Below are 14316 nucleotides of genomic sequence, written 5' to 3'. Positions count from 1 at the left end.
TTTTGTTTTTTAGATATAGATGATTGCGATCCGAACCCTTGTCAAAATGGCGGTACCTGTGCCGATGGCGTCAACTCGCACACCTGTACTTGTGTAGATGGCTATGATGGAGATAACTGCGAGAATAGTACGCTTCTATTCTATTTATTTCTGTGTCATATAATAGTTTTTTGAACTTAGCACTGTTTTATTAAAAAAAAGCAAAGGCCTTTGCACTGATCTTTGATCACTGATCCAGCAAATCGATATCTTATCATGGAATAAAATGTTTTAACAAAAATAAATTTTCAGATTGAAATTAGTTTTTATATTAGCTTTGCCTTTTAAAGTTTTTTTTCCATATATAAGTGCCATGAATCACACACTGTTTAATATTTTAGTGGCTTTATTTGCAAATTTGTTTGGTATGTCTGTAAAACCAAAATATCTTCTTTTGTAACAAACCTGGTCATCACTTTTCAATAAATTTTATACAGTACTGAAATTGTTGAAGTGCATTTCATTTCAGTAACTAATGCATGTTTTAGCCCTGGACGTTCACTTAAGTACTGTATTGAAAATAGTCAAAACTTAAATGCGTACTACACAGTATAATGATTATAGTAAAATAAACTAGATGTAAACATATTTAATATTTTCATCTTTGATATAAAAAGAGATGCAAGTTAAAATATTACAAACTGATTTTAAAATCCGGATAATCTAATTATACATCAATACAAGGCATGAGAGTGAATGGCCTATTTCCGTGACAATGAAAACGTAAAAAATCTGAGAAACGACGAGCATGTTATAATTTGCATCATAATTTGTTTTATAGACATCGACGACTGCGTTACAAACCCTTGCCAGAACGGTGGTACTTGTAATGATGGTGTCAATATGCATACTTGTTCGTGTGTAGACGGCTATGATGGAAGTAACTGCGAAACTGGTATGATTCCATTTTATCTAGCTGCGCTGCCAGACTTCAGTTGAATAGAATTTTGTTCTCATTGTACGACTTGAAAATTTACATACACTAAAATGTTTCCGAAGGTTTGGTGGGAGCATAATATAAAAATTATTTTACCAAATAACTCGTCTGAGACGGTTTATTCTCTGAGGAAAAAATATGTATAGGTATCCGTATTTTTGAGTCGTAAAATGGTTTAGAAATTGTATTTCAAGTACACTGCTTTTACACCCTAGCGCGCCACCACCAAAAAGTGGTGATAAGGAAAGGAGCTGTCGCCATTTCCGTGGTACAGCTATCACCGGTTTCAAATTGTAAGGAATTACGTTCTGCCCTATGCATTTATTGAAATAATTTATTTCGAAAATCGGAGAATATAGTGCTGTGTAAGAACATTATTACTACAGATTAACTGTAATTTTGTTAAATTTTATGTAAAGTGTTGTGTTAAGAGCGGTTTTCTTTTGATTTCAACGTTTGCGCATTTTGATGTATGTCTGCATTCCAATTACATTTTGATACATAGGCATATTATATGGACATTATCGCACATGTAAATTGTCGAAATGCGTATATGGTTTCACAGGCAAACATTACAGTTGACAAATCATCCCTTTAAAGAAATATTTTAGTATTTTTCAAAAGTGGTGGTGCTTTCGCAATAGTGACGGAACTATACAGTAGTGGTGGCACTGTGTTGTATGGTCTTCGCTTTCTATTTTATTGCGGCTACTAATTAACCGTTTAATATTGTTTTACATCCGAACAAAATGTACACATTTTCTTTCTCATATAATAAAAAAATCCCATCAAAGAAATTAAATTAGAAAAGATTTAACAGTATACAGCAAATGTTGTCCAAAAGAATAGGGTCCACCTATAGCCATTTGCTTCTCCAAGACATGAATCAGTATACATTTCCAACCTTACGAACATCATTTGCATTGAATCATTTTATAACATCTAGAAACATCATGCATAGTAATTTTCCCGTCCGCGACTTTACTTAGACAGATATACTTTGTATTTACATTTTCTTTTTAAGGATACCCACGTGCTTGCGTATGTTTGGGTTTAGCATCTTTTCCAATATGAAATATTTCTAGAACATCTTTAATACTTCTGAAATTATTTCTTTCTCACATTTCTCTTTGTTGAAAATAAAGGAGTCAGTCCACGTATCTGCTTAATTAATAGCAGAGTCTTCATTTGCGCTAAATGAATGCAATAAGGTGGCACAATCCTCCATTTCGATAACATTTTCAACTACTTCTTCACTTTCACTGTCATCATTAAAATCGTCTAGTACCTTCTAGTGTTTCTTGATTTGATAGTGAATTACTTATCAAAGTTTCGCTGTGTTTTGAAAATGATTTCTCTGCTTATGATACATTTTTGATCGGCGGACACTGATACACTGATACTATTTTGCTCCGAGACATTCCTGAAGATGAATATCTGTATTTTCTTCTGTTTTAGTTTTAAATATTGAAATCATTACTGTGACAATATTCAGGACATATGTTGTTTAGATAACCTTATGGTTTTCACGAAGTTTTAACCTATAATTTAGTAATGATCACACATTTTAATTGTGAAGATAATGATTGAAAATTACATCTACCCAATGGGATCCCATTGGAAATAAGTAATTAGTTTTACTCTAATGGGTTATCCATGGTGTTAAGATCATACCTTTTTTCTATGTCATAAATTATAAAATATACTTGATCTTTCATGTATTAATTAGCATTTCTATTCTAAGATTTTTATAAAAGTTTATATTAAACACATTTTAAATATATTGATTATTGTATACATGTATTTTTACTGTATAAGTTATATATAATGTTTTATGATCTTATGCCTGGAAAAATTTTAATAGAATTGAACCATTTTAAACCAGAATTCCGATCTCGAAAAGGTCTGTGAGAGCCACTAGAGCCATAATATGAAGCACTTACATACCTATCTCTAGCTAGTGAAGTGAAAATCCAGCTTCTCAATTCTTCACTTCTTTGGCAATGTCATCGCCAAATAATTTTGTGGTAATGGGAACATTGACATTGCAAAGATTGCTATATTTCCTATTGAGAAAGGTTCACCTACCTCGACCTCCGCACCGACTGAAGGTGTCGAAACAACTTTAGAATTAACATCAGCTTCTTCGAAGCCTTCAAAATCGTCACTCGACGGTAAACTGAGGAATTCGTCCTCGTTTGAGATCATTTTTACCAAATACTAGGTAATAAACCCAAGAACAGAAAAGTAAAATCGACACTACGTGCCAATATGAGCTAAATAACTTACCAAAGTACAAAAAAAATTACAGCTGAAAAACGTACGCCATAAAACGTGCTACCTTACTTGTCTAACGCTTGATAAACTAAGAAGGCGTAAGCGTCTGAGTGATCATGATGCGGATGACGTAGTTCTATTGGTTTATTCTTCGTTTTTTTTTTTACTTTAAAATGCGATCCTTTCTCGCGATACTCGATAGACATGCTATTATAACATTTATATTAATCCTTTTCTCACAAATAACAAGATTTTATGAAGTAGAATCACCATATGGCTTCACTATTCAAATAGAGGCGGAATTCATCATGTTTATATATATATATATATATTATATAATAGAAAATATTAAAAGTCACTCCTGGACAAGTATATAATAAATAAAAAAGAAAAACATCCAAAGGTAGACAGAAATACAGATAGAGGAAACCTATTGGATGTTTTTCTTTTTTCTTTATATATATATGTATATATATATATATATATATATATATATATATATATATATATATATATCTTATGTTGGCAACACCTGTATAATTGATAAGGTCATATTAAGCTTATATTTTAATAATATTTTGATTTTATACGTTATTTCAAGGTACATCCCTGTGTTACTTCTAATATATGCAGAAATCATTCTATACACCATCCGTACTATAATTGCTATATAGCCATGAAGCAAACTGCCGACACATGAACCTTCGATAAAAATTGTACACTCCAATAATGGTAACATACAAAATCTTACCGCTGCTTCCGTTATTAAAGCAATAATTTAAAGCAAAATCGTGTTTTAACACTATTTATACACGATGGGCGGTTATAGGTCGGGCGTAGTAATTTCACGATGGCACAGTTTCTGCGTCTTTATTGTAATCCTTGTAATTCATTGAACTATTCTTTTATGATTCGATATTCTAAATATGCTTTAGTTGTAAGTGGGATGGTAGTTTTATTATTTTTCTCTTGTATATGTTTTAATATGTACCTCATAGGTTTGTGCAATATTTTCAGTACTATTATAAAAACATGGCTCAAGGCTGTGTCATGCCACCAATAACAGGGACCATAATGGAAATTCAACGGGAGTTAATTATAACAGCAGATTGCCCGCCGAATGACGTAATGAATTAAAACGTAGGGTTGTAAAATGCGAAGACATTGCGTGTATCATCTTCTGCTTTTGTTTCAGTTAAATGTGCATATCTACATTATAACATTTCGTTAGCAATTGTCTAGTTCGTTTGTTTTTTTTTAATTATTTTATTGTTGTTTATTTTTCTGACTGGAGCCAGGGGAGTGGGATGTTAAAACAGGATACCAGCATTTAGCTTATATCAAAAATATTAATTGGACAGAAAAATACGTAAATCATTCAGAAAGAATAATGGATCAAACAATTTAAGAACATAGACATAATGTCCCGTAGAAAAAAAAAAATTGAATGTAAAACTAAATATCAAACATGCCTCTGCAGTTGTGTAAATTTGAAACTGTTTTGCTTATTGTTGATTTTCTTGCTTGATACTTCCATCTAGATATATGTCTTGAGTCATAAAAAGTTACCATTGACATATTACTGGCTCCCGACCGGTCACCGGGCAGGAACATATACTGGACACTTTATTTCGATTAAATCGGAGACTTCGGTTAATCATTTTGTTTTGTCTGTCCTTTATCAGCATTGACTGACAAGTAAGTGTTAACGAGGAATATTGTACCAATCTTCACCTGCGTATACAAGACTGCCATCCTCTGACCTTGAGGCATTGGAATGACAGTACGCATGCGCAACTTGTTTTAATTTTAGGGGTACCAAGTGGGACTCATACAATTATAGTACAGACCCCTGGAACTGCAGTCGACAGCTTTTATCTTTATTCATTCCTCATAGGCAAAAGAAAAGTTGGTTCAAATATTGGTAAAAAAATACTGTTGTTACATATAGTTGGGGGCAAATATGGTCTACCATGCAGCCCCTAGACTTTTTTTCGTAGTTACCAAATTGTTCGGCAGGATCAACTCTTTCAAAATAAAAAATGTTCCCATGAAAAAACTGTTTTGAACTATATAAGATTTCACTGTTTCCATGGCAACCGTTCATTTCTGGAAAAGACAACCATATAGATGATAATCAGTCATATATTGGTCAGTTTTAGTGAGAAAACAATAATAATGGTATCAAAATAGAGCTAAAACATTGGCCTTTAAACAGAAGTATTTGTATTTTAATTAATTAATTTGCATATTCATGAATATTAATGAGAATGTTACAAAATGACAAAAGTTTTAAATCAATTTAAATGTACCAAACACTTTTGATCTGTTCTGAAAGTCTCTCAGTGTTTTCTTAAATAGTATTTTGTAACACTGGTAGTAATGTTGTCCAAATAGGTGTGTTCAGCTAATTTGCATAAAATTAACCACAAATACAACCAACGTCTCAGGAAACAAGATACCACTACAATTTAATAAAATGATATCATTAATTGTTATCAATGAAATAACAATTATGTGAGCTATATTGTTTGGAAATGTAGTTTAAACACCTTTTTGAAGGAGGAATCAGTATGTAACATAGTTTAGACATGTTACGTTACCATTTCAATAACCTTGCATTATTACATCAATTATTTAGAAAATATAGATCAGACAGTTTTTATCTGGTCTTAATGTCTCTCAGTGTTTTCTAGAATGGTATTTTATTAATCCGAAGGTAAATAATATTTTCTACATTAGGTATTTTAGCTAATTTGCATAAAATTTATCTGTGCTAAAACAGACATCTCTCGAAACTAGATATAATTGAAACTGAACAACATGATGAAATAAACTGTGATCAATAAACTTGAGCTATATCATATGAAAATATAGTGTATTTACACATGTTACGTTACCATTCCAGTAATCCTGTTTTAATGTATCGTTATTTTCTCAGAAAATAGTAGAGGAATATTTAGTTATCAATTTATTAAATACTCTTACAAAATAATATAGTTCTATACTTCTCAAGCAATGAGATTTTTTCCATAACGGCACTTTAAAATACGTCATCTCAGTATTTTGCTGTATTTAGAAATATGTAGAAAGATATTTGAACCATTTTTATCAATATTATGATATCATTGATTTGTTAAAACTTTAAAGTATTAATTCTAACATTTGTCAACCAAGAAATCATCTGAAACATTCATTACACATTCAGTGTTCCTTTTTCATTTTTGATTAATGCATCTATCAGTTTAATTAAACTAATATTTATTTCTTAATTATGTTGTTCTTTTATTTGATGGTTTCAATATTGTTGTCAATAATTACATTTTACATTGATTATGTATTTTATGTATATATTGTATATATATTAATTATGTATACATTCCTGCTAACGTCCATACACTGATAATAGTGTTACAGTTTGGGGCTACCTTTCATGGAAAATGTTTTTAATGGAATATTTATCTTGTTTTGTGTAATTGTGAAGTGTATCTTTGCAGTTATTTACAAGAGAAATAAAACGTTTTGTTTTTGAGTTTCAGAAACATATGTATTGAGATATTTATGGATTTGTTAATAAAATATTCACTGTTGAAAAGCTGCACTGAACAAAAACTGGGGAAAAATGAAATATTCAGGTACTTTAAGTAATCTTTAGATTGAAACTTATGGAATTGCAGAAAGCTGTCAATGTGTGAACAATATTAAGTAATTGAAAACCAAAATTGTTAAGAAAACAATTACATAATGCTATTCAAAACTTCTAGGAAAGATACTGAGTGCCTTCTGAACGACACTTCAGAGTTGCTTAAAACATTTTGCAATAGACTTAAAGCAGATCCTTTAGAAGCAATGAACGCAACCAATCAAATAAATAGCAAACTCAGTTGGATAAAATTTATGAGAGGTCATTACGTGTGAAACACACCTTACACCCCCTAGCATTGGCTTAAGAGGAACTCTTTTTTAGTAATATGGTCTGAAAGGACCAGAAACCTAACAACACTGAAAACGAGTACGAGGAGAATTCTTACATCCATCACATGACACTTAAAGACTGTTTGTGATAGCAAATATTTCTTTTGGGATGATCCTTTGGAAGCATAACAACACAACCAAGCAAAATAATAGCTGACTTGATTTGTGTCTGTTCGTTAGGTGTAGTGAAATGTGAAACTGCCCTCACACCTCTAGCACTAGCTGAAACAATGTTCCGTTATAGTACAAAATTATGGATGAGTTAAAATCTGAATCCAAAATCAGATAAAATGTCTGAAAAATATAAACTACACACTATTTGAGACAGCAGTGTTATAAGAATCACATTCTGCGCGTGACTTACGATATTTTCACTTTAATGTTACTAATATAGCATATTTGCTCTCTTGTTGGTTAGCTGTTATGAATAATATGTTGCTTTATAGCTTATTATTTATGAAATAGAAAGCAACTGACAAAAGAAGATCATAGGCTCTCAAAAAAATAACTTTATTTTGCATGAATGACATTTGATTACACTTTGGTTCTGAAGCAATTTCTATGATGCTCTCGAGTTTCTTGCTACAGTTTGAACTTTTGACAAAGACATGACATGCCTTCGTCATAACCTTTGGTAAGTAACTTAATTGTTAATCAAACTATTTGTTATGATTGATGCAAAGTTTCTCTTAGTACTGTTTCTCTTATTGTTCCGTTATATCCAGGAATATTCCACCACATAATACAATTTAGTCGTTGTCTTAATTCAAAATTTACAATTTAAAATATTAAAAAAAATATTGTGTACATTCTGTCATTCTTGTAAATGTTTCAAAATGACCTCAATAGTCTTCTTTATTTCATATCTATAAAGTTTTATATATTTCTTATATCTTGATTTGGTATCACTACAACACCTTTGTCAACCTGGTAAAAGTTTTAAATCTAAACTTTTTTTTCTTTAAATACCTGCATATAATGTTTGTTTGTTAGTTTTGGTTCAGCACCACTTTGCAACAGAAATTCAGTCACCAAACAAGTGTTCCCTGATTCTGTACCGGAACTATTAAGTTTTGGACAGGCAAGTGCTAAGTTCTCCGCATTGTACAGATGTAGGTCTACTTCTACTAAGTAGACTTCAGACACGATGTCATTATTGAATCATTATGGTTTTGTATATGTTCTCATAATGCTACTTCTTCTAAAATTCAACAAACACTTTTTATAAAACTTGACTTTTACTCACAGGACGACTGTACATATCAGCTGTATGATCATAATATTATGAACGCACAGATGGATATTACTGTATGTTTTATTGAAATTCCATCTAAAATTAAAGTTACATGGATGGTGCAATATATATTTTAGGCAATTTCTGAAATAACAGAAGAAAACCTTCTTAACACTTACCGCTAACAGTTTAAATAAATCAGTATGTGACAATTTGGGCTTCAATTTCTTTTTAAATATCTGTTTTAAAAGCAGTGGTAGTAGTAACGTATTTTAAAGTGTGTTACGAAACATGTACAAAACACACTGTCTGACAAGTAAAGAAGCATATTGCATTATTATAGTATAAAATAAGTAATATCAATTATGTTTCTGGAATATTTCATAAATAATTGATGCAATAGAAAAATAATTGATGCAATACAAAAATAATTGATGCAATACAACAAGGTTGTTGGAGTGGTAACGTAACATGTGTAATGTGTGTTACATTTTTATTCTTCCTTCAACAAAGTGTTAACTCTATAGCTGCGAACATTATAAACCACATAAAAATTTATATTTTGTTGATAACAATTAATTATATCATTTTGTTCAGTTTGATGACACCTAAGAATATAGCTCAGGGAACCTTTTATCACATCATGGCTTGGAAACAGCTGTATTCGGGCTACTTAACTTCATCGACATAAGCATATTCAGCAAGTATATGAAGCTTCGAAACCCCAGTTCCAACAGAAATTGCATTTCACTCGTGAAACAACAACGCCTGTTCTTAGATGATGAAGGTTTTGTTCTTTGTGGCGGAAGGATTTACAATGTAGCCCTTGGTAACATGACAAAATTCCCGTATTTACTACCTCCAAAACACCCACTTACTCATCTTGTAATACTGGACGCTCATTAAAGACAATTACATGCTGGAGTGAGTGATATGATGACTTATCAAAAGTACTGGATTTCCACAATTCGCCAGAATGTTCGAGCCATACTCCTGAAGGGAATCATTTGCCGAACAAACGGAAAGAAAACCATACAATGCTCTAGATTCACCACCTTTAACTAGATATAGAGTCGACAAAGCTCCATCATTCTCAGTCACTGGAGTTGACTTAACCAGTGTTTTGCACGTGAGAGATAAAACCGGATGAGAATCTGTCAGTTTATTTGTGCATCCGCCAGAACCGTTCACCTAGAAGTTAAACTTGGCTTTTTAGAAGAATCATTTTTGAAGCATTCATTAGATTTCCGTACCAAACATCATGATAACAGACAGTGCTTCGACATACATGGCTGCGTTAGACGTCCGTTTGAATCCGACCCACTTCAATAAGTCACAAGTGTATATAGAGGCAATTTATCCCTAAGTGTGCGCCTTGGTATTGCGGTTGGTTGGGAATGCCTATTGGTTTAACAAAAATAACCCTGAAAGAAGTACTTGGTTGGAAATATATGTAACAAAACACTACAAACAATTTTGATAGAAAAAGAAGTCGTGATGAACGATAGACTACTTACATACGTCTGGATCGAGAACCTCTTACGCCAGCCGATTTACTTTACGGTCAACGATTTGTCACGTCACCATAATAGACATTTTGGAATTATTCCGATGTCGAATTCGAATCTGACTAAGGGTATTGTCTAGGGACTTTCTCAAAATATTTGGTGGTTCAAATAATAAAGAAAGGTTGTTTGTTGGCTATCATTTTAAATTTGGGCTGTTATTGTCAATTGATTACATATTTTGCTAAACTGACTACCATACTTACCAAATTGTCGTCGAAATAAATGCAAACATTTTCCTATCTACAGATCATACAGAAGACAGATCACACCAATGTTGTTTTTTTTTTTCAGAATATTGCTGGCCATATTTCATTGTAGTCATCGGAAATAATCTTCTGTATGTTAACGGTTCCGTAGCTCCAAATATATCATTAGGAGGGTCGGCACATATTTATACAATCTCGCCAAGCATACGTATGTTTTGACAACACAGAAAATGACGTCAGACGACTTTCAGCTTTCGGCGGAAGTGTGTGCTCGGGTTTAACGTCTTTTTCAACAACTTTTCAGTCATATAAACCGCGGAAGTAAAGAAAATGAAAGTACACAGGCTAAACTTTTTTACAATTTGAAAACACCTCGGCTGTAGCACGACGTGTCAGTTTTCTATCTACGAAAACAAATTCCACATGGGTTCGTCACGGAGCAAGGGTATATGGAGACTTTTGAAACTTAATTCCTCAAATCGTTCAAAAGATCATTTTTGATGTTGTCTAAAATGTCAGTACATGCCCCGGATGTCAGATATTTCCGTATTTGAGAGCTGCAGACCTAGGAATTTCAGAGATATTTTGAGATATTTTCGAAATGCATTTTGTGTTATAAATGTTGATTCTACGGAAGCGTGAATGGACCATCAGAGGCTGATACGTTTTAGTACATTACGGCTACGGAAAGGATATGATAATTATTGATATTATATTTACTCATAAAGTGTTGTTCATCAAATATGGGACTGAAGCTCTCGCTACTTTTATTCCATAATACGTAATAAGTATATTATAACTGCATTGATAACATACATGTACCATGCATACAGATACAATTTGATGGGGACTGTATATATGGCTGCCCAAACCCCTATCTTTTGCAGGTCCAGAATCTACTTTATAGTTCAAAGGGCAAACTCTTCCCTGTTTGTTTCCTTTGTTTTATTCAGCTATATTTTACACTGCATTTCCAATGAAATAATCACACTGTAGTTGATGCAGTACAAAATTATAGGAGGGGAGCTGTCTGTGTAAAAAGGATGAGAACTAATAAACAACATATTGAGCAAAATTCTTTGGACATGACCAAAAAAAGAAAGAAGGGATTAAAACAAAAAAGTAGTTACAGGAAGATTAACAATTTTGTAAAGTGAGGGTGGGCAATGGAGCAGGGGTATGTCACATGCCAATAAAAAAAATAAAATTAGCATTTAAATCATGTCACGGTTTCAGACACGATTCACAATGAGTTCATGGTCTGCTGACTCATTCGATAAAGTATTAGAATAGCACACAAGATACCGGGTTTGAGTCCAATTTAAATTACCAGTGTAATTGACACCCAGTGTTGGGACAGTGATTACATTTTTTGGTATTTATTAATTGGTAATGTGACAGTCACTTGAAACTATTATACAGTTTGTTGGGTTTCAGACTTTGTCACAGTTTATAAGGGTGGATCCAGAGGTGGTAGGAGGGCTAAAATTGATGTGCAATTGAAATGGCAGTCAATTTTCATAATAATTTATTAATTTGGGATGGGGGTAAGAATTTGCATAATATATCAATTATACTCACACATTTGCCAGTTATTCCAAGCACCATTCAAAACTGAATTCTGATTATTTTTTTTTTATTAAAAGAGATTTTCACTGAAATAATGTGAAAAAAATAACGTCCAAATTTCTAATCTCCGGGTCTGATTTTTGCCACTACACACGCGATAACAGTGAAAATATGCTAGTCAACTGTAAAACACACATACTCTGACAATCAAACATAAATAAAAGTCTCTAATGAGCTGCATGATGTACATAATGCGGATTAAATGCAGCTTTTTTATTGTTTACAGAAGACCTCCTTCTGTTACTAATAAAGATAGGCAGGTACTTCCGTTACTATATTTAGATGCGGGTTATCCTGTTTTCCTGTTATCATAAAAACTTGAAACAAAATAGCTTTACTAAAGAATTTCTTGCATACTTAAGTTTTATTTTAGCTAAGAATTACTTAAGTTGTTTTATGAATAACAAATATACTTAAGTAAAATAAATTTCTTACGTAAGTAATACATAAGTAAATAATGAATTTCTTATACTTAAGATGCTTTATGAATACGGCCCCTGATGTCTATGTATTGTTTTAAACATGTTAATACAGTAAAGAGCTTTTTGGAGTTATGAGCTCGGCAGATGATACTGGAAACATTTAACATATCACACCAATTCTTTCGCCAGAATATTGCTAACTGTATTGAACGCTATTTGTTCTTTTCAATTAATTGCTTCAAAATGCATATATTTGAATCAAGAAGAAGAACACTGGATAAAATTATCACCGTGACGTTAATCTTAACTTACAGAAACCTTTATTTTATTTAACGTCGAATTTCTTTAGTGTTACTATTTATATTGTAGATAGGTCTAACCAAAATCACAAACATATTGAAAAAAGTCGAATTGAAATGGATGTTCGTGGTGGAAAAGGTAGGGTGTTTTTCAGTTGATTTTTTTGCGGGGGTAAAGGGGAAAAAATGACTGGGAAAAGACCCCTCCCCCCTATAAAACGGGGGGTGTATTTTTTTAATGAGTTGTACGTTCTTTTTTGAGCACGCTTATTGCGTCAAATAAACCTTGAACAGCGGTAATATATACATTGACCAGAGATGAATTGGTATGACTGAAAAATTTCAACCAAAACTGGGAAAAATCTACTTAGATCTCATCGAAACTTTGGCAAAAATTTACATTAAACTGTGCTCATAATAAGTATAGTGACAATGTGTGCATGAGACATAACTCAGTGGGACCACCGCTGTAGGAGCGGCATCTCTGTGCCAGTAACTGGCCATGCGCAAGGCGTATTTCGAGGACCATGATTTATATTTTTTATGTATTTAGAAAAATGCACTTATATTATCAGCTTGCGCTTCTTACATTAGTAAAAAGTTTAAAAACAGATTGTCATTACAACAATATGTTAGACTGTAAGTTGAGAAAAGCTATACTCCAAAGCAAACATGTTCATGTGATCAATTGGAAGAAGTTAATGAATAAAGCATCAAGCAAACAGGAAAAGGATGGCGCTTTTACATTATGTGACCGTTCCGCATGATGAAAAGAAAGTCTGGACAGGTTTGAAGTGGTTTTGTGTAAATGTATGACCTGTGACAGTGGAAAACATTAAAATGGAGTGGTATATGCATGCAAGATAGAAGACATGGATTTGTTGAATTACTGTTAAACTGTATTAGAGACACTGATGTATGATTAAACATGGAAAATAATGAATGTTTCTAAGTAGCCAATCATCCCTAAAACATTAAAAGTAATGTCAGAGAAGAGCGGTTATATGTTCTCAGACTTTAATACACAGTCAAGAGCGATGCCAGTTTCAGGACGCACTACTGTGTATATATCAACATATGATTTTCCTTTGTATTTTCTATGAAACAATTTCACTTACACTTTTATATCAGAAAGGGTATGCTTGATCTATCTCCGAAACACTAGCAGTAACTCAAGAACTGCCTTCTATGTGATTTACTGATAAAACCCAGAGGTGCAACTGATTGTGACATTTGCGCACAATTTGAAGTGAAACAACCCATATTGATAACAGTTCCATGAGACATTTTCATTTTGTATGTTAAGGCGTAAGCAATGTACCTGTAAACTCTTTACCGTCAAATACAAAACAGACTTTTTTTCTGAAACTTGGCTTTTTGCTGCAAACAAGGTTGCATTCTGATTCTAAAGCGTTGTGCCACATTTGTGATACAAACAGATTATTTGAAAACACTGTAGAATACTCAAGGTTTCGATGATTTAGTGTGTACAAGGCTTTTAGGCATTATAAAAACTAGTAAAAACGGAGAAAGAAGTAGGCGTAAACATCTGTTGACGTTCTTGATCAATTTACTGCGTAACATATGACAGGGCGTGGCAGTCCACAACTGCATTGGACAATATAAAAGTTAAAATGTTATCTCTGAGTTTTTGAGCTTTATGGAATAAGTGGAGGTTTTGAAGAATAACAAAATGAAAAGGAGGTGGGATTTTATGTCAGTGAATGACA

The 14316-nt window shown here is 32.6% G+C and overlaps 1 protein-coding gene across 1 annotated transcript in view; it reads left to right on the top strand.

Annotated features, from left to right (window-relative positions):
- The window catches only part of LOC128548109 (fibropellin-1-like), a 30330-nt gene extending 29352 nt beyond the window's left edge, over positions 1-978 (top strand). The window contains exons 10-11 of the mRNA XM_053522504.1: positions 14-127; positions 821-978. Of these exons, the coding sequence (XP_053378479.1) occupies positions 14-127; positions 821-978 (272 nt within the window). The remainder of the gene's footprint in view (positions 1-13; positions 128-820) is intronic.
- Positions 979-14316: the final 13338 nt, after the last annotated feature.

This window comes from Mercenaria mercenaria, chromosome 14 (assembly GCF_021730395.1).
Source record: "Mercenaria mercenaria strain notata chromosome 14, MADL_Memer_1, whole genome shotgun sequence".
NCBI lineage: Eukaryota > Metazoa > Mollusca > Bivalvia > Venerida > Veneridae > Mercenaria > Mercenaria mercenaria.
Note: the sequence above shows the minus strand (reverse complement) of the source record. Positions and strands in the feature narration are given on the sequence as shown.